Source organism: Atractosteus spatula, chromosome 15 (genome assembly GCF_055471065.1).
Source record: "Atractosteus spatula isolate fAtrSpa1 chromosome 15, fAtrSpa1.hap1, whole genome shotgun sequence".
In the NCBI taxonomy this organism is placed as follows: domain Eukaryota; kingdom Metazoa; phylum Chordata; class Actinopteri; order Semionotiformes; family Lepisosteidae; genus Atractosteus; species Atractosteus spatula.
The window spans coordinates 12,008,525-12,030,136 of record NC_142720.1 but is presented as its reverse complement, the minus strand read 5'-3'; the positions used below and the strand labels follow the sequence as shown (position 1 = coordinate 12,030,136).

Genomic DNA, 21,612 nt, shown 5'->3' with positions numbered 1-21,612 from the left:
AGTTACCCTATGGCATTTCCTCATGGCATCAGCAAAACGAGCATAAATCACCCAGTGGAGCCTGCTGCTGTACTAATGAGGCTGTAAGCTTGTTTATGGACTAGCATCATTTTTATGATTATTTCCACCTTTTCAGCCTGCCTTCATAATTTGCCTTTATTTGGCGGCGGGAGAAGTCAACTTCAGAAACACAGTCGCTGCTGACATTTTACAAATGTGGCTTATAGCTGCTGCCATATGCCCAGCCTGCCGCTTTCCAAGTTAGCTCATTGATGTTAAAAAAAGAAAGAAATTAGCCCCAGACCTCACAGAGGTGATCGGTATCAAATTGCAGCGAAAATGGAAATGCCAATAAAATTGACGGCTTGGACTTTCCTCCAAGGTTTAAGCCCGCAGAGGTCAACCTTAAGTAAAAATATTGGGAAAATGAGGTTAAACATTTTAATAATAAAGAGCAGGCTCAAAAGAAAGCTTTGGAGTACAAACAAAATAGTTTGCCTAAGACACCAGACAGTGTCTTTCCTAAAATCCCATGCTTGCTCCTGTTTCTGTAACTCGCGTGGGACAAGCCCTGGGTTTATTATTTTAGGCTTTGCCGAACATGAACTGGTCTTTACACCGGATTGAAAGCATTTGCTTCCAATGAAAATCTTGTCTTAGATTACAAACCAGCAGTGTAATTTCCCTCCCAGATGGGAGCAGAGTAGCTCTATTTGCCTAAAAACAGTAGGAAGAACAAACTGTGCATTAAGCCAAGGCTGTTTTTGGCTTGAGCTAATGATGTAATAGAAACTTGCTATTGGGGGGGGCGGCAGGGCAGGTCACTTCCACAGTGAGTGAGCAGGGAAGCTGGCCCTTGCTTAAAAGCTTTCTCTATTGTATCTACATAAGTCTTCACTTAAAAATCACTGTTTCTAGGGCTGCTTCTCTCTTACAGCTGGAGAAAACAGGAAAGGCTCTGGCGAGTGTTTTATATGGAATGTAGAAAGCCTTTCCTCTCCTAATGGTGTATATAATTCAGGTGCCCTAAAGGCATGCTTTCAGGAATTCTTTTGCCTGAGGTAATGGGAAGCAAAGGCTGTTTTAAGGCCTTGATTATTCCATTGATGCACAAAGCTGGAAAAAAGTCATCTCCACTGGATTACAGCAGATATTTCCATAAATTATCAATGAATTTGCAGCCAGGTGCCGAGTGTTGCCTACTAAATGAAACCAGAGTAGTAGGAGAGCAGACAGGGTTAAAATATGGTTATCTGCCTTGGAGCAGTGAATAGCAGTGTGGTTTAGAAGTGCTTTATATTTAATCAATAAATAACTGTATCCAGTTCTTCGCCTGCTTAGTCCTTCTGTTGAGAACAGAAAAAAGTGGGTTATCCCATTGAAATTTCCAGTGCTGTTGAGTCATTTTCTTTGCTCATGTTTCTTTTATGAATTATTATTTTATATGGTAAATTGCTTCATCTCTGTATAAAAAAGCCCTTTCAATGCTTGGCTCTGAGAGAATTTCTCTGTCAAAGCTGTATGGAATGCTTATAATAATTGTGGCTATAAATAAAGAATGTGCGTGCTCTGTATTCATTAAATGCAGAGTAGGCCTTAAGTGCTGTCTCCAGTTCAAAAACACTAAGCTTTTTTGCTTGTTTTGTTTAACTGCCCTTAATGAAATCTTATCGAGCACCGACAGGTTGCTATAAGTACCATTGTTATTAAAATGCTTGATTTCAAAGCAGCAGTTTGTGCTTAAACTTTTTTACCATCTTCTTTGTAATTCCTTATAACTCCCTCACCTGAGGTAAATGCATTTTAAATAAAGAGTTGAAATAAATATGACTAAATCATTGTGTCACGTTTAAGTCTTTGGTAAATTTCAGAAACTGTGAAATGGAACCTAAAAGTCCTTTGTGATTTCATTACATTTGACTTCCTAATGTCAGTTGAGTGTTGGAAAAATCACTGTTCCGAATGCCAACCAAGTTTTTGATTTTCAGGACAAGCCAAATGTGTTGTGTAAGGCTCTCCTTTGCTGTGTTCTGTTCTTTGGCATGGGACCAAAAAATCTGCAAAGCCCCTCTGAAGGTTGTGTCATGTGTCATGTTTCGACAGGTGATGGCTTGGACAACAGCGTGGCTTCACCCAGCACAGGAGATGATGATGACCCCGACAAGGAGAAAAAGCGCAATAAAAAGCGAGGGATCTTTCCAAAAGTAGCAACAAACATCATGAGGGCGTGGTTATTCCAGCACCTGACAGTGAGTGACCTGCTGTTCTGTCTTACTGTGTGTGACCTCAGGAACGACACCCAATAATTACACCTCGGTGTTCTAGAGTGTCTTGCTGCCACAGCTGCTCTGTAGTGATAATAACTAGACACCTGTGAGCATTATACATTTATATCCTAATAGGGTTTGTATTCCCAAACTGGGATTGAGTCATTCAGCTTTGATTTAGAATATTTCCAAATCCAAACAGCTCAGCTACTGGGCACAGACATTTTTGGTTATTGACAAAAGTTTTTTTTTTGTTTTGCTTGAACATCATATGTCAGACCTTGAGCTTTGCTTAAGCATTTGATTGCTGTCCTTTCTGTCTCAGTATACCAAATTGAGCACCAAAAATTGGCCTAAAAGTTGAAAGCAAAGGCTGAATACATTATAGTGTCCAATGCCAATGCCTCAATTCTATGAAAGTGTGGTTGTGCCATTCAGGATAGTAAGTTTCAGAAGAACTGAGATGCTAAAGTATGCTTAGGGAACAAGGCTTTAAAGATGAGCCTTTTTCTTTTAATTTTACCTTCTTATCAATTATCAATTAAACCATACCTGCAATAGTGAAATTAACCAATTGATGTGGTTTGCCCACAATCTACTGTTAGATACTGTAATTTCCTGAGCCACATGTAATGTGAGTGTAAAGTAAATATATCCATAGCTTCATTTGCAAGTGTGTCTGGTGGGCTCAACAAAAGCCTAAATTATATTATTTTGTGGTATTAATTGGCTGTGTAGGGAACAAAAAGGAAGCCATTCCTTGAGACCATTTTAAAAAGATACACAGAGTTATTTAAATATAGATTAATGTCAAAACATGACATGTTAGAAGATTACTTAAAGGTAAGCATATTTATGAAGATGTCAGTTGTTAGCCCTGATTTAGACGTTACGTAAAGTAACATTTTCAATAATATGTGTTGAGCTGTGCAGATTGTTTTTACAAAATTCTATGTAGTGCTGAAAGTTTCCAAAAAGTGGACAATAGTAATTCCTTAAGCATATATGTCACATCCTGCATTGTCTTGTAATTGCTTCCTAGTTCCCTCAACCAATAAGGTATTTCTTCTGTGTGATTTGGGAGCTTATTTTAAATTTGGCTGTCTGATATTTAGACTTTTAGTTACCAAGGCTGCTAAAACACTCAAAACATGTTTCTAGTGAAACCTTAATCAAGCGGGAGCTTTTTATGATTTCCATGCATCATACATCCGAGTCGAAGAGGTGTGAAGTGTGTACAAGCAGCACCTATCTCACACCTCCATTCTAAAATTGTCAGAGTCCCTTTGAAAGGTGAAGGTGTTTGAGTTTGAACGCCGTTGCTAAATACACACTGCATATCTTGGGGTCTGCAATAATATATGCAAGGGTGTTTGTTATTGCCTTCCCCTTGCCTAAATGTGATAAGTGATTCATGTATAAAGGCATTAATTATACAGTACTAAATTTCACAGTTGTTGATTAGCGTCTACTGTAGAAAAAGAAATACGATTTTCCACGCTGTTACAGAGTACCTATTGAAGTACAGGACAGTCTGCCTTGATGCACCATAGACATTAGGAGGGAAGCTGTGAATTCTGACAGGCCAAGTATGCAAATGGCTTTGGATGCCTTTCTGTGAATTGTGAATAAGGCAGTTCTATTGTCCAGACGCTGGGTCTAAATTCAGACCTTATGACAGGAGACTGCTGTATTGCCAGAAACAGTCATTCTGCTAGGAGGCCTGGGAGGTCAGATCTGTGCATTCGTGCAGCTAGCTAAGCTTCGTAACCTGAAATTGTCTGACTGCCAAATGGGTGACTCTGCAGAGAGGCAATCCTTATATATTAGCGCCTGTGGGAAATGTGCAAAGAAATTAAAATGTGTGCCACTGGTTTTTGGTGAGTGTATAAAATGGTCTTGCATACTGGATTAAATCCACTTGTTTAAAAGCTGTCAATAAAAGCTTTATTTACAATGTATATACAGACATATTTTTTCATATTCAAAATGTGCTTGGCTTATTGACAGTAACACATCTGAAAATATCCATGTAGTTGAAAATATTAAACTAGAGGTGAAGGTGAAGTCTTTAGGTTAATGAATTGCAAGACGTCTTCGAAACTGGCTGTTTTGCTCATTTGAAATCACTTTTGTTTTTGATATATGATGGACCATATCGGGCTTGTGAAAGTAAACCCTTTAGAAAAAGAAAATCCTTCTGCTTCCTCCACACATCAAGTCTTTCACTTTAAAATACAGCTTGCAATGTCTTGTGGAGATATGTGACCGAGCGGCTCACAGGTTTTAAGAGTTTTCTGTCCGTTCATCTCCAGTTCCCTTTGGGGAGTGTGAACAGCCTGGTCAATGTCTACTGTCTGATACAGTAGATTGTAGAGAAAAAAGGTACAATGTATTCAAGGAATTTATTTATGAGAGTTCTGGTTTGTAGAAAAAGCTAACTTTGTTTGATTGAATTTCAGTGCATGTGATTTAATTCCATAAATAACGGTGAAGCAAGCGTAGAAGACATTGAGTACTGCTAACGTGCTGGAATTAATTGTAGAAATGCATCCATAAGCAAAGCGTTAATAGGCTTCAACAGCAGTAATTTTAAAGATCAAGATCTTTGTCTAATAACTTGTACTTTTCTTTTGTGAAATCATCCACTGGAGTAAAATCTAACACTGCATACCTTCCTTATTTAGCTTGACAATGTTAGTCCTCTTCAGAAAAAGGTGGTGGTGTTTTTCCAAATGATTTTCTCACTGCAGCTGCTTGCTACAGTTGTCCTTAGCCCTAAAAAAGCAGATAAATGCTCAGTAGCTGGAGGAAGAGTCAGTGTGTGAGCTGTTAAAAAGGTTATATAAAGTCCCAGAGCTTTTTACAACCAGGCTTGTGAGGAATTCAGCCCAGCCGAAAGTGTGAGTGTGCAAGGAGACGTTACTGTGAAATGGAAAGTGGGTGGTTTGCTGAGCTCTTTTACTCAGGCAGTCATTTTCATGTGGGGAGGGGAGAGAGGTGGGCTTTGAGCAGCCCACATGTAGAACTGTGATGAGCCATTGTTTGGGAATCATTAGTGGATTAAGATTTAGAAAGCCTCACATCAGGTCTTAAACCGGTGATTTTTTTATACACTGAGATGTTTTGTTATTTGACATTTTTTCATACTGTACATGCAAGGCTCTTTTAGAGTCCAGAGGAAAAATTAAAACAAAAACACTTGCCATTTATTGGGAGTTGTGCAAATTTTCAAGTACCAGTGAACACATTGTGATAAACTTGTGGTTAAGAAAACAAAAGCCACAGCCCAACCATTGTAGTTATTTTTTCCCCTTGTTTGTTCTGTTTATCTTAACAATAATGGTACAATTGTGCCAGGCATCCTGACGAGAAATGGGTATTCTGTTTTTCCTGTTTCTCTAGCATGTAATTGGAGGTTTTCTTTCCTCTCTCTCCTCCCTTTCACAAATGGTATTTTCTTGTTTAATTTAACAAGAAATGAGTAGTAAATGAAAGCCATTGCCTGAAATCCCACTGTGACTGTGTTTTGCACTCGGCTCCCCAATGAAAAGGCAATTTGTGGAATTATGTGATAGAGTAATTAGATGAAACCCAGGCTTCAGATTGTTGCCATGCAGACGTTGTGAGGCCTTGCTGGAACAACAGATTATTACCCTGGCAAGCTGGCTCATTGCTTCTTCTTTTATTTGTAAACAGAATATTTAGCTTCTGAATGCAAAGGAGCCATGATCGCAGCTCGTAAAAGTAAACCACAGCAGAGCTTTCTAAATTTTTTCACGGAGTGTTCATGTAAAAATTGAACTGGAAGGCATAATCCCTGTTAATGCAATTAGGAGCTAATTTACCACCCTTTGCACACAGATGTAACAATGCCTGGGTAGCTATTTTCCCTGGAAGCACATTAAACAAACCTCAATGCAGCAGCTTTTGAACAGAAACAGGTGTGAAAACTTCCATAATTCATTTCAGCACTCAAAACGTACCAGTTGCAGGGAGAAATTTATCAAAAATTAAATATTGCCTAAAAGCTGGAAATTACTATGTGCCCTTTCGGGGACCGATGGATTTTTAATACTTAAGTCAAAACTAGGAAAAATCAATTGGGGTGGTGGTGTTCTGGTTTTGCCTCATAGATTTTTGGACAGAATGACAGATGTTCAGCATATGACCCTGCTGTGAATTAATGCTTGGAAAACTGTGTGTGATTTTGTAGGGGGGATACTTTTTCAGTATTGTCTATACATACTGCTTGAAGGAAGCAGAGTACTGGGAATAGAATGACAGGTGGTCTCACCGATAAACAAATCAGGCCTCTAGACTAGATGTAAATAATCCTGTTTTTTTTCATGTATACTCATGCTTTTTTTGCTTTTCCATTACTGACAGAACACCATTTTATATAGTTGAAAAGTTTCCCATTCTTAGAGAGAACTTTGTAAAAGTACCTTTAAAACTACATTTCCTTTTCAAATAAGCCATCAAGAACAAAGAGGAAAACTACGACGCCTTCTTGAGCCCAGTTCGTTTTAGCTGAATGCATGTGGTATAAACCAATGGAAAAATTGTTGACGTTTCCGAAAATCTGGAACATTTCTCTCGGGCTTGTTGTGCGTGTATTTAGTTATTCTCATCGGATGAAAAAAAACGTCCTGAAAGCTGTCAGGCCTGGGCTTCGTAATGTGGTACTGAGTGATGACAGAACCTTGTCAGTTACTCCCGTCCGGTCGCATTGCTATGGTGACAATGCGCCGTGATGAAAGTTATCATTAAGGTTCGGACAGCATACTTGGCGGTTAGTGTTGCCGCAAGCCTGCTTGTTGCAGTGTATTAGAGTCGATAGCCCTTGGTGTTAGAACAGGACCAAATCCCTAATGACAAGGACGCAAAAACTGCTGTGCAAGATGCGAATTTCGGATATTTGGCGCCGTTGCTTCCAGCGCGACAGACACATACATCAGTGGTCATTAGTTGTCTTGTAAGAAATGCAGAAGTGTATCCCTCCCAGGTTTGGCATCTCAGTTATTAAATCATTTTGAAGTGACATCAGACTTTGAAGTTTTTGTTAAGTTCTTCCGAGATGCTGTTGTCTTTTGTCGCCTCGTGCCGCCTTCAACTTTATGAACTCAGCCTCCACATGGATACGATTCACCCACCATTACGGGGGACTGTTGGACCAAAAGGACACTTTCATAAATGGCATAGGCATGGTAGCAGTTAGTGGGAGTCTCTCGAAATGCCTCGTCAAACGGCCCAGGCCATTGCAGGTCAAAGGTCACGAAGGTTTCAGATGCCATTAGTCATTGGTTGTTTATTGCCGGAGCCCCAGGATGTCAGCACACTGATCACCCATGGCAACCTGGGCAAGGCACACTGTCACAGGCTTGGCAGGGAGCCCACTTCTCAGGCTTCCATTTCACATTCATAACTTGGCTGTTCAAATCTCATGAGACTCACATTCCATAATGTTGAAAATATAAATCACAATGTACAGGCTTACAGTAAGAGCCCAAATTAGCTTTGGCTCTCTGTGTATATATATTGTCTTTACATACAGTACGTATGACAAGAAAAAGTATTTTCATATTAATATTTGTAAATTCAATTTAGCAGCCTAAGGTCGCTGATTACTTCTTAATTGTCTCTAAGTAGCAGTCAGAATTGGAGGCGCCACAAAATTAAAAGATGAAGAACATTACAGACAGTAAATGCCTAGCAGTGAGACTGAAGATTTTAAAAATTATTTTGGGGGGTTTTTTTGTGTTGTTTTTGTCGGACTTTACCTTGCGTACGTTTGGCTGCCTATTGTTTTCAGCTGACGGAGAAACATTTGGAAGTACTGAGTTTTTGCTTATTAAAAGTCACTGGCAAAAAGGCGCAGCTGAGTCAATTCATCTGCATTTGCTCCCCATTGAGCTGTGATGCATCCCGGTCCCACACCTTGGAGTGAAAACATCATCAATTACAAGACTGACAGGCCCCTGGGATTTGGTCGAAGGAGCTCTTTGGGGGTAGTCTTTGTGGACCAAAAAAACCACTGGTATTCAGCTGCATTCATCATTCTCAACCCTTACTCACTGACAGAGTAAATGGCATGGCTTGCTATCAGAGAGCGAATTAAAAAAAAAAGTATTGGCACCAACCAGATTGATGTGGGAAACCAGGACTGACACCGCTGTCATTCCAACAAGTTTGTTTGAAGGGGTATCTTGAGGATGATTGATTACACCTGATGTTTTCAGCCTTAGCCATGTTTCTGTAGGCTGAAAGATTAAGAAAGTTTAAAACACAATATTACTGCTGAAGGTAAAAGGAAAGTGGATTATTTTTTTCTCCCCCTTTAGTGTCCCTGAAGGGCATTTAAATTTCAATTCACGTGACCTCTGAACTGCAGACAACAGCAGATGCAGAATAAAATGGGGCATTTATTTCGCTTTGCCATGTGCTTCTATGCACAAGGCAGTGGCCTGCTTTTGTGAGAATGTGAGAATTTTACAAACCCCGAGGTCGGGCAGTAACTTCAGCTATGATTTACGGACTGATTCCCTTCATCAACGATGGAATTTTTTACTCTCTCTTAGCCTCAGTGTTCCAGTAGCGTAGTTTAATAGCATTGTCCAAATAAACGGAGATTTTGTAAAAGCTTTTATCTCAGAGCTGGCCCTAGCTATCACACTGTTGTGCCTTTTTCATTAACAGCTGCATGTGAACAGTTAGCAGGAGTTAGTGGCAGCTGATAACCTTTGAATGTTAGTTCAGTGAGACGTTATTGGACTAACATCAGTAGACAAACATTGCCAGGCCTAGTAGGTGTGAAACAGCAGTAAGCATTTATTATTCGGTTACAGTAATTTGTAAATTCCAATAAAACCCTCCCTGTCAAAATGATGGCAGTGTTTGGGTGTGGCAAGCATTTCCTCTTTTGTTCCTTTTTTGTTCTAAATCCCTGCGATATTTCTGCAAGGCCAAGTGTGGCAGGAGCGGTGAGTGGTTGTTGAAAACTTATTAAAAGAAAACGTGCCCCTGCTCGATCAGTCCCACAGGGCAGTGTCATTACAGCATTGGAGTGCCAGCTCTCAGCTATTTGGCGTTACGGGCACTTCTGCCCTTGTCTTTTGCATTACAGTTTTGCCACGCGCACTTTTCCAAAATGCATAAAGGCGAGTGTTATTTTTAGGGCTGATAATTGAACATTAATACTCGTTGACATTGTTGTTTGAATGATGTGTCAACCTGACAGGGCCGATGTGCTTACATCTGCTGATAGGCTGCGGACGAAGGCTATGTTTGTCAGCTCAGACCCCAGGCCTCACTGCAGCAGATCCATGGATGATGCAGCCATTAATCACGTACTGCCATCTTAGGCTGACACGTCTTCTAAAAATGTCCTGTTAGCATGTTCTTGTGTTCTGCAGCATCTGAGGATCTTAGAAATGGCTACAAAGCATTCTTCCACTTATGGCTCTACCTGTTTCAGACACTAGTAAAAGTACATTTTGCTTTTTCTGTCCCTATATGCATGTACATATTTACATACAACACCTTGGCATATATATATATGGTAGTGAGAGTGTAAGCATAAATGTAATAATTACAGTAAGATTTCTGGTCTTAAATTTAAAGAAGGCAAAATAAGGTCCCAAACCAATAATCATTATTATTATTGTTATTATGTTTCTGTACGCATCTGTAAACCATTCCATAAATACTGAGAATGCAAAAGGCTTGAGTTCTGATCACAGCTTATTTTGAAAACAGTATTGATAGAAGGTATGTGAGTCTAAGTTTGTATGAGGTATGATGTCATTTGTATTCCGCAGTTTAGGTTTTATTAGAGCAGATCTGCTCTGTAGAGATCTCTTTTACAGTGTACAGAATCTTTGCCAGTAAGTAGTGAGTTTTTTAGCAACAGGTGACTAATAATAATTTTGGACATTAAAAGAACAATATTTTCAGGTGTTTGTTCACAGAATTCTGGTTATTTTTGATTTTCAATATTGCATCTGTATTCAACTAGCTTTTCTGGAAACTGGAAAAGGAACACACAAGACATAATTTTGTAAAAAGGTACGGTGGTCTAGAGAGTGAACAACTTCAAAAAATAAAATAGCACTGAAAGTCTGCAAACATAATCCTATAGACTAGACAAATAGTATGAAGGACTTATTCAGCCCAGAATGTTAGTAACTTGGCTCAATAGGGCTGTCATGGTCTTGCTCTACAGCTCTTCTCTTTTCGTAAGATTAGAATAGCAGGAGCAACAGAATGAGTGTATATTGACTGCTGTTAACACAACTATCATTGACGAAGATAAATTAAATGATTTTATGCCATCATCTGTAAGTCTGTAAATTGTTTAATGGATCCAATATCAAAGCTGTGTTGAATCTGAGACCCTTTTAAAATGCCTTTATCTTTGCTCCCATTGATTGCTGTAAAACAAAACAAAGGAAACCAGCGCAAGGGAGTATTAACTCCCAACATCTTTCTTATTCTGCTAAATAGCATCTAAAGTAAGCAAGTATTGAATTATTAAATTTGTATTCTACATTCTCTTGGAATAATGGACCCTCGCCTTCTGGTGTTTACTTCGCCATGCTCCCTTTAAGAGACAGTGCAGGAAAAACAATATAGGGAGGGTTATAGAAATAATCTTGACTATTTTTAATTCATTCGGTAAATGTGTTTAAGTTGACCCACTTGATTTAACGTGATTTGTGTATGTATTATTATAAGCTGATGAATATATTTGTATTGCATTCTTTCTCCTAGAGGCTAGTGGCACTAAATTGGACTCTTTACTGAACAGTCAAGATGTCTGCGAATTGTTAGATTTGTTCCTTTATGTCTTCTATTCATATACAGATATGTGTTTAATGATGTAATAGGTGCCTGGTTGTTTGTTCCATTGGATTAATCATTGATTTGTAAAGCTCTGCAGTGATAGCAGACTACTCTTAAATAAGGTCTACTTTTGGAGTTAAATACCTTCTTCTGTGGACAGAAGAGGATTCTTCTTCAGCTCTTAAGTGTGCTACTCGTTTCTGGTTCTTTCATCCAAAGCATTGAGCAGGCATAAGGGAGCAATTGCAAAATACCTTTACCTACATTTAACTCTTTTCCATCCCCTGACTAAGTTTATTTTCCCTGCGGGCCCTTAAAATGAGCATTAATTAAAATAGTGAGGGCAAAAGGGTAATTATGATAATAACATAATAATATCGGCAGGTTATTAGAATTTTCTGTGGTCCTGAAATTGCTTCCTTTGAGTATCAAGTTTCAGTGGCATTAAGTAAGTATAATTTCCTTGAAAGTAAAGTAAATGGAATAGATTCCCCATCAAGGTGTAGTATTGTAACCAAATTCCTTTATTGATAAATGCATGTGGAGTTTCCTTTGCATTGAACAAGAATTTGGAGACTGAAATGGCAGTTGGATTTGTTTTCTCAAATATCAGTCTATGGTTGTAATGCATAGCTGAAGCTTTGCAGTTTAAATATTTTACTTTTGAGATGCTGTTTGGAAAAAGAAACAGCATATTTTTGTACTCCTACTCTTCTGTGGTAACCAAAAACAGGCCTGACTAGTACATATTTGCATAGTGTGTTGTTCATTTGTTTAGACAGGGCAGGGATACTGTAGTAGGAATGCCCTTGTTGCAGCTACTGCTGCTACCTGCTTGCTGTGCTCAAATCTGCGTCCCTGTAGATATTAATGTCCCCTGCAGACTGCTGGCAGCCTGCTTCCAGCTGTGGCAGGCATGGTGCAGTGAATTGCTTTTGAATGTTCTTTACTCAAATAGGCAGTAATTACAAGCTTAAAGAGGTTTAGTGGTCCAGTAAACTACATAATCACCCCTGAATTAGCCCAGACTCATCAGTTGCAGTCCAGCAAGCTCAAGTCACTGTTTGCATGCAGTCCTTATTACATAGCAACCTAAGCAGCAGGTGTGGAACAGCAAGCATCCCCCTTAAATCCAGCTTTCTGCTGGGGACAATGATCTCTAATGAGATACAGCTATACTCCTGTTGCAGCTGAACTGGGAAAATCAACACTTGTAAGAAAGAACGTTGGCACTCACAGCCACTGGTCTTACGGAGAAGGAATGTTGTATGTGTTTGACAGGGTCCTTCGGTGTTTTCCCTTGAACACCAGCCCCATGTCTTCAAGATGTCGAGGCTGTTCCTTTGCCACCAGCTTTTTGAATACATCTTTCTCGCATTTAAATCAATATAATCGGAGAACTGATTAAAAGACGTCGTCATTTCTGGAAAGCAGGTATAACTTAAGGACTTCCCACCCGAAGGCACTTCAAACCCAACTTGGATGCTAGGGCCTTATCAGATCCGGTTGTTGCCCCCCAAGTTTTATTTTTGGTTAGGCATCTACTTATCTGGGAAGGCAGGCTTGGCGATTGTTTACTCTACACCTCCTGTGTGTGGTATAGTGGTCAGTGCTGTATGCAGATAGCAGAGGAAAACGGGATGTCGGTCTGGTGGGTAAATAGGTTTATGTTTAATTTATGTTGGACGTCATGTCAAGTGGAACGCCTTGGCCTTCCAGTTAACAGGTCTGAGGTTTACTGCAGCACAGGGTGTTCATTTCTTCAACTCTGTATTTGGAGTCTTTTCCTGCGCTAATTTTCTTTCTTCCTTTCTTCTGTTCATTCTCGATAACACGACTCTGTATTACTCAATACAATAACTTATTGTCCACATAATGTTCTGTCCTGACTCATATTTTGTTGATGCATTGACAGAATTTGCCTGCTGCATCAGATTTCCCATTCTTATGCTTTAATTACATGATTATGCATAAAATGTCTTACAAGCCGGCAAGTTATATATGATACCCATAGGGATAGCACTTTACTTGTTCAGTAAACTAACAAAAGATGGCTTAAAATTGGAAGGATTAATTTGTGTATTTGATACATGAGTGTAGATCTTTTTTTCTAAATCTGCTTTCAAGTACAGAATCAGCAAAGTGTTTTTTGAGTAGGACATTTTGGATAGGAAACTGGTACTGTCGCTGTTCAGGGATTTTTTTAGATTTTTTTTTTAATTTGTCATAGGGAGGCAGAGGAAATGAAGTTGCCAAGGCCAGATCTTTTTTTTTTCCTTTTTCAAAAGTCTCTTTTCAGATAAAGGATGGTCTATACCACCTACACACCAAAGAATTTGAACTTTCCAGTTTATTTCCAAACTCACTCCAAGAGGGTGTTTTCTTTGTTGCTGTTGGTGTGGTTATCTACAGGATAGACCTTTTTTCCTCAGTGGTCAAAGAATGCCATGTTTTTTGTAGCAATGCTGTAATGGTACTGTACATTATTATCAATGTGTCTAAGAGAGCTGCAGCTTTCTTTACTAGAATGGTGTTTCCTTATCTAAACATTTAAGGCAAGCCTTGTCTGATCTGCTTGAAGTCAAGGATTCCTTTTGGTAAGAGTCTGACGAAGACAAGCAGAGGAATCTGTTCTTTGGAGCTGGTAAAGGGAGAGTTAATGTAAGCAGAGAATGAGTAGGAGGGACAGTAAACTTCAGTTCTAATCCTGTTTATTTAGGAGCCATACCAAAAAAGATTGATTTAGCTTGGTGAGGGTGGGGGTAGGGTGTGGGGGGGATTCATGATACTAGATGCCAGCCAAAAAGTTGCTGTACCAAGCCAAAAGCATTCCTTGGGGGCCATTGGGTTTCCATGTGGATTTAGGGAGAATAATACTGAGGTGAGAACACAAGCATGGAACCTGGAATGTTGAAACATTTAAAAGCAAAACTACCAGAAGCACTACTATAGTAGAGTGTAAAAATTTAAGACAAATGGCCGATGATGAGCCTCACTTTCGTTTAAAAAAAAAGTAGTTGAGAAACGTGGAATAGAAAGAAACACAGTGGAATTTTTCTTTCCTTTCATTGTATACATATTGAGAAAAAATCTGCTCCCATGGAAGACCTTGTGGTCCTTTTTTGGCATATATTCATACTTTTCATCAGGCCTAAAGTTATATAAACACTTTGTTTCAAGACACCAGCCATTTAAGGAAGCTTACAAAACCCCAGCTACTGGTATTGATAATATGAGTTACTGTATTAACTGGAGTAAAGAAGCATTTTTTATCTATTTCCTCCCATCTTGGTATTCATTCTGTACAAGTCTCCACAGTGAAATTTAACAGTGTTTTCACCAGGCACTAATTTTATTAAGCTAACCTGGTGCAGAAAGACTCTTTAATCTGAATCACTCAGTGTAAAGAAAGAACATTCCTTGAAATATATATTTTTTTAATAACTTTAATGCCACTGTTGATAATGGTGGTGGGGGTGGGGAAATTGCAATTAAGTAGTTAAATAGATGTACAAGGGTTTTAGGGAGGATCTGTTCATTACATACCAGAGTTTACCTCAAGGTCAGCTTATATTAATGCATTCAACTTCGCTGCGGAGGAGGAGAGAAGGAGGAAAAGGGATAAAAGAACTTCCGAAATTACTCTCCCAACCCAGTGAGCCAAGTAGCAGAACGCTGCCTCGATAAGGGGCAAGTTGGAGATTTTCCAGGGGTCCTCCCTCTGTGTTGCGGCCTTTTTCCAAAACCTTTTAAAGTATAACTCATCGATTAATATACTTTTTTTTTTTCCTTTCCATTCTCTTCTGTTTTTCCAGCAAGTGACATGTTTCTTTGGGGTGGGGGCGGGGCCAGCCAGGGAAAAAGCTTTTACCGGCGCGTTGCTTTATTAAATGTTCCACAGTGGTTTCACCAGCCAGTGTCACATTAAATTTGCAGTGTAGATATTCTGAGAGTGGAGAGGGACTATATAGGCTGCCATTATCTCCATGACAGTCTCCGGGCAGGATTATTTTGAAATTCTCTACAGCTGTAGCCATGGGTTGTCAGAGAGGGTAGGGCAGCCAGGGAGGGAATGTTATTGATACTCAGCTACACGAGGAAGATAAGATAGAAAAAGTGTATCGCCATTCTGGCATCCATAATTGCAGACACTGGTGGAAATTCTGATGAAAGGAGAACATTTGGACAAGAAGTATCATTAAGATAGGAGGCTGGAAATTTTCCATCTGTGCTTTAGATGTGTTTCTCAAAGCATCGCTTGAGCCTGAGAAAACACTTAAACCTACAATAATTGCCAAGAACGAAATAATTCTTAGACGAGAACATCAACAACACCAAACTATTTTCCAGTGTTGTTTGGTATGTTTTGATGTAACTTAGTTCAAGTACAAAATCTTGGGCTTATATGTTATTTTGTGATTCAGTGTTTCAGAAAATGAATGAATAGTATTCCAGAAAGAGTGAGAAAATAATATTCTTTTAACTTTTAATGACTTTTAGGCACATAGATACAATCACTTGTAGGTTCTGTATACTTGTAAGAATCAGATACACAGTATAATTAAATTTAAGATTAATGTTTTTATGAATAAGGAAAAGCCTACATACAATTCATAGTGAAGTTTGATTACGTGTTTAAAAAAGATGTGCTGTAAATTTGACTCGACAAGGAATTATGCCGTACCTGCCTCAAACATAAGAATACTCATGATTTCACACGTAATTGAAGACAACTGAACAGTCACACAGAATTCTGTGTATTTATTGCATGAGAAGCCCTGAGTGTGCAGTGATCTTCTTTCACGTTCACCATGTGATGCAGTTTCTGATTTATCAACTTGGCGATTCCTGTTTCTAATGGCACAAGGTGTGGTTCCTTGGGAACTGTTAAGAAACAAAGGTCAGGTCATGTGGAAATGATACGCAAAGGAGGTGACCCGTGTGAAGATTCTCATGATTGACTGTCACGTAAAACAAAGCCTGGAGCAGCTGTATTTTGGAAATCTAGTCAAGCCTAAAATTAGGAGCCGTTTCGGTTTTCTATTTTTTTTTAGGAAGTTTCTTTATCTCAGGTTGCATTCGTCTTTTTTGTAAAGGGCTGGCACCTAGACTGATATTTTGGCTTTCCAGCAAATATTTAGATGGTCGTATTTTCACACATTGCCTTTAAAACCGTCGAGATTCTGTTGTGTTTTGGAAATGGTTTCCCTCTTTTCCTTTACAATTTTTCCCCCAGTCTTTAAAACAAAACCGTTGTTTGGCTTTCCCAAAATGCACGCTTGTTGGATTAATTCAGTGAAGGTCATACTCTGCTTACATTACTGTGTACAGACCTATGACTCACAGTCTTGTCCAAGGAGTGCTCATCTACAGCCAGAAGTAGAGCACCAGGATCAAAAAGAAGGTTGTTTCTCCTGTGTACTTTTTCTTGCTCTTATGTGGTTGTTTGTTCTCCTAGGAATTTTGAGATGTGCATTTGTTCTTCCTCATATTGCATTGCCATTGTCCCTCAGGCTTCACTCTGAGTAGACTTACCCACTCTGATTGTTTGCAAATCATAAAACTTTAAAGAGGGAATGGCATGAGGCTACTTCACACAACAAATTAGTGTCCAAATCACCCAAATCAATTATTGGACAACAGTAAATTGTGACTCAGATAGGTTGAGTTGATTGCGGTGATAATGTGTGTTAGATAAGTGATGTGCATGTTAAATATTTAACCAGCAGTGGACTTGTTAGCTTATTCTGTGTTACAGTGACAGGTCAGTCAAATGTACCAGTATGAAAGCATATGGTGGGAAAAGTTTTTGAGCCCAATGAAAAATCATTAGGGGTTATAAATGCTTTAAAATAGAGGGATTGTTGGCGATAAGTCAGAGAAGGCTGTTAAATATTGGCTTTGGTAAGAAAAAGAAAACGGCGACAGTTTCCTCTTTATCTTGCATGTCTTTGGCATAATGTCTGGCTGATTTCTAGTGTAGGCCCCTCTGAGCATGTGGGTGGGACAGCAACAGAACAGGCAATGTTTGTACAGTATCATTGCCCGTGGCATACTGGTTTGTCCTCAAGTCATGAGGTATCTTTTTCTGTCGTTTTATTTTTTGGAAAGTAACAAAAGACAGATTCTCAGGCACTAAGTTTAAAAAAGATCTACCCATAAAATAAATTTGGGCAGAGAGTTACATCTTTAAAAAAAAGGTTAAGATGAAAGAACTAATTGCATGAAGTCATGGCATTCATGTGATTAGAACAATTATATATGTTTCAGAAAAAGTCTAAAGTGCTTTAAGCCAATTGTCAAAGTATTAAGCGATCAGATGACTCTAAATAAACCATGCCTCAGGAATGTTGTTTTCTCACATTTTAAAGCAGTCATTTTCCTTACAGTGACTTCATTATTAAGGTTGCTAAAATTACCCCAGTACACTGTGAAAAGAAAATCCTAAACATTGGAAATTGCTGTATGGAGGCAAGAATTCTCCATTCCATTAGCTGGAGGCAACATTGCAATTATAACATTCAGCAAGAAATTAGACACAGTTTGTTCCAAGTACCTACAATCAGATCACATGAAAATGACAAAAAAGAACGATAAAAATATGAAACTTATTTTTTCAATTCCTGTAAATAAGCTCAATAGAAAGACCATTACAGACATTCTAGGTTGTGTTCCCAGAAAGAAAAAGGATCACATTTGAAATAATCTGTCTTCGCAGAGACCCATGTCCACAGCTTACATTTGTAAATGATTCATATTACATGCAGTGCAAATTATACTGAAGAGATTCAGAAATGTTGTAGGAATATATTTTCCATTGGTGCAAGGAAAATTTTGATATGTTATCGGAATTTAAAGTTCTAGTTTTGGATTAAGAAATTTGAAAAGTAACCTCTTGAATGTGTCATGTTAGGTTTGCTCTAAATCAAAATAGTATGTCAAAATATTAAAAGTAATGTGTATAAACAGTTTTTGATTACTTATGTATTGTGATTTTGAATGGCGTCTTAGCCTAGGCAGTCTTATGCTTGGTAGTGCCTGTTCCCTGACCATTAAAGTTTTTTTCAAGTAGCTCTGCAATACTCTACCTGCTTAAAATGTTCAGAAGCAAAATGCAAATATGCAGCGTTCATTGCATGAATAATAGGCTTGTGTATCTTTTAAATAACCAGAAGCAAGTGGTTTTTACAAATTGTATAAAGCCACCTGAGTGAGCTCTTGATAGTGCTTCAAACGTGTGGGGTGATGGCTTTTAGCAATGCAGGTTCCTGAGTTTAATTTTCCTGCAGCTAATCCAGCCATGCTTTGGGAGGTAATGGTTTTATAATGCTGGGTCTCAGACTGCCTTTGCAAACGCAGCAAGGGGTTTGACCACTGACCCATTTCATGAAGAGCTGGACTGAAAATTGTCACCGTAAAGCAGTTTATTGTGTTGATGTAGCATATTATAAACATAGCCACACAAATAAACAGTGCTTTATGGCTGTGAAACTTCAATGTGTTTTCCAAGCTAAAAGTCTTTCTGTTTTAAAAGTGTTTTTTTTATTATTAATGTTTATTCAGATATAAATTTGTTTTATACAGCTCATAAATTCTTTTCTTGAATTCTTGCCTTGAATGTGAAGTACACATTGTTGAAAACGTCCTAAATTGTAACATCAGGTCTAGTACTATGTGGTATATTGAAATGTGCACCCTGCAATTAAAAAATAGCAATGGGATTTTACATAAATACATTGTTTATAGAATAACGTTTAGGAAAATAATTGCAAATTTGGCTATTTTGAAAAAGTCCCTTTTACAAAAATGGTTTCATGGCTGGTATGTGTGGAGTATTGTGAAAAATGAAGATGTCATATTAAGTTTAGGTGAGAAAATTACATTATACTGAACCGTGAATGCAGTGCCTTTCAAAGTAGAACAATACATCCAAAGCAAAATTCTTGACTATTTAAATATTTGTTCTGTATTCCATACAATCCAATATTAAATATAGTTTTTCATGTCTTCCTACTGCTGCTGAGAAATGAGACTGTCTAGAATAAATTTGAGTGAGGTTGTTCTGCCAGTACCCTAATTAATGTAGCTGTTTCTACACTTCACTTAACTTTATAATTGGCCTGCCTTTTGCTGCCATTAATTACATGATTTCATATTCCATTAATGATTCTAAGAAAGAGACACACCTCGCTTTTCACACTAATTAATGACTGGTTTGAGACTCTTCCATAGTGCTGATAGCAGAAGCTGTGTTTTTCCTTTTTCAAAATTTGTTTAATTAATGAAACTATTAATTATTTAATTGATTGATTTATTTTGTTGTTGTTCTGTTATCTTTTAGCACCCCTACCCCTCAGAAGAACAGAAGAAGCAGTTGGCACAAGATACAGGGCTCACTATACTACAAGTGAACAACTGGTAAGTAATTTGGCTTTTTTGTTTACATGCAATCAATACTCCAGCCTCTGGCAACGTGCAGCTAATGATTTGAATTAATACAACACCCGCCCCCCCCCCTTCATTCTTCGTCTCACCCTTTTCCATTTACTGTCTGCACTCCCTTGGAATCAATTAATCCAAAAGGGATATTGCCTGTAGAATTTTTCCAGTGATGTAGGACATAAGTTTATTTATACTAATATGAATTCCCATCTAATTAATCCCATTCCACTCAGATAAGACCCCACCCCCTACAAAAGTCTTGCATTGCAATGTTTTGAGAAATAATAATAATAATAATAATACGGTCCTAGATGAGGAATTAGGCAATAAATTTTTCTAACAAGAAATGATTTGCATCACCGTGAAAACAGTCGTTAAGTCTGGTTTTTAAACCTTCTGCCCTCTACTTATCAGAGAGGTGTTTTGATACACCCACTGTTAGTGAGTGTGTCGAATTAATTGCCCAAACATTGTGCACAAGTGTCTGATGGGGGAAACTCCAGTTCGTTTGATGTGAAATGCCATAAAACGCTCAAAGTGCAGGCAGAAACTCCTCTGAAAGCTTGCTAGCAGCAACAAGAAAGTTTTTTTTTCTCTCATTCAATAAGTGTCAGAGATTAATATTGCTAAGGCTCTGATTACATGGCCTAATCCATTTTGCTGAATAAATTGGACCTTGATGTATGCATCACCTGCATTAACAAACCTTGCTGGGTTATAGAGACCATGGGCCAATGGGAGAGATTTCAGATATATTAAACCCCATTACAGAAAATGTAATTTCTGTCAACATAATCCCATGTATTGTTCAATTTAGTACCTTACAGATGACTAGCTGCTTACAATATATTTGCCTTTGGAGGATTAATTTACAAAGTGCACTATCGGTAGGACACAGGCAGACTGACATAAGGGGAGCTTGTTGGGGTTATCAATTTCTATGACCTTACAGCAACCCATGGGAGATCAATTTTTCAGCTGTGTTAGACAGGGTTCTGAAGTCAGTATACAGCCAGTCACGTTATCACTCGTTTTTTTAAAATGATTTCAATGCATCTGTGTGTGGCTGATCAGGGAATAAGGACTGTAATAGTGTGGCTGCTGAGCTGCTTCGTTTTTTGTTAATCTAAGGGGTATTAGCTATTGAACTTGCTTGCCAGGATCAGTCAGCCTCTTGGAGTGTAAACAGGGAAAAGGAGCACACCGTAGGCTGGAATTTGGAAGGGATTTTGAGTTTAGAAGTCTGCCGTTGCATTCGGTCAGAGCCCACAATTGGGTGTCTCCATGGCAACCCTGGTGATATTACCTCCTGACCTGATGATGTAAAAGGCTGTTTCCCTAGAAGAGCTTTTGCTTTTTATAAGCTAGTCAGGGTGCAAACCCAAGCTTTATTTTTAACTCAAGCACAACAACGCCTTGTTGTGACATTACAGAGAGACAGCAGAAACTGCCCTGTACATTTTATTAAGTGACTGTTTTGATCCCAAGAAACAGAAACATGCTGCTTTGCAAACTTTCATTTCATTCGGTGATGTCTTCCTTTTAGCTGAGTACTGCCTAAATCAGGATTATCACCTTTTTTTTAGATGTGATTAACCGTCCATAATTGTTATGTACTGTACCTACTTAAAGTGATCTATTTATTTCTTGCCATGTTTATCACTTTCTTTGCTGATATTTTAAGAACTTACCAGAAGGTTATTGAGAATGTTACGTCAAACAGGTGTAGTATTAACAAGATCTCTTTGACTGCTGGTGCACTTTATATAAAAAGTGTGGGTACAGTATTGCTGTTTCCTTAAAAAGAAAAAGGCAAAAAATAAACTATACCCTGTTCTTCCAAAACTTGTTAACACACAAGAAGATTTATTTTTATTATTCATGATGAAGCACTGTAAATCACTGCTGTTGTGATCAAATAAAAATGCTAAAGGGCAGACTGGGTGCAGATCACTCATAAATTATTGGCAGGAACACAGCATGAGGGAATACATGAAAAGTGTATATATATTTAAAATGCACACACCAGCGTTATGTCGCTTGGCCCTGCTGCTGGGAG

The 21,612-nt window shown here is 38.4% G+C and overlaps 1 protein-coding gene across 4 annotated transcripts in view; it reads left to right on the top strand.

Moving 5' to 3' along the window:
* The window catches only part of meis1b (Meis homeobox 1 b), a 63,134-nt gene that overhangs the window by 26,948 nt on the left and 14,574 nt on the right, over positions 1–21,612 (top strand). For all 4 annotated transcript variants that reach the window (XM_088933591.1, XM_088933588.1, XM_088933587.1 and 1 more), the window contains exons 8-9: positions 2,104–2,249; positions 19,453–19,529. In XM_088933591.1, coding sequence (XP_088789717.1) covers positions 2,104–2,249; positions 19,453–19,529 — 223 coding nt within the window. The remainder of the gene's footprint in view (positions 1–2,103; positions 2,250–19,452; positions 19,530–21,612) is intronic.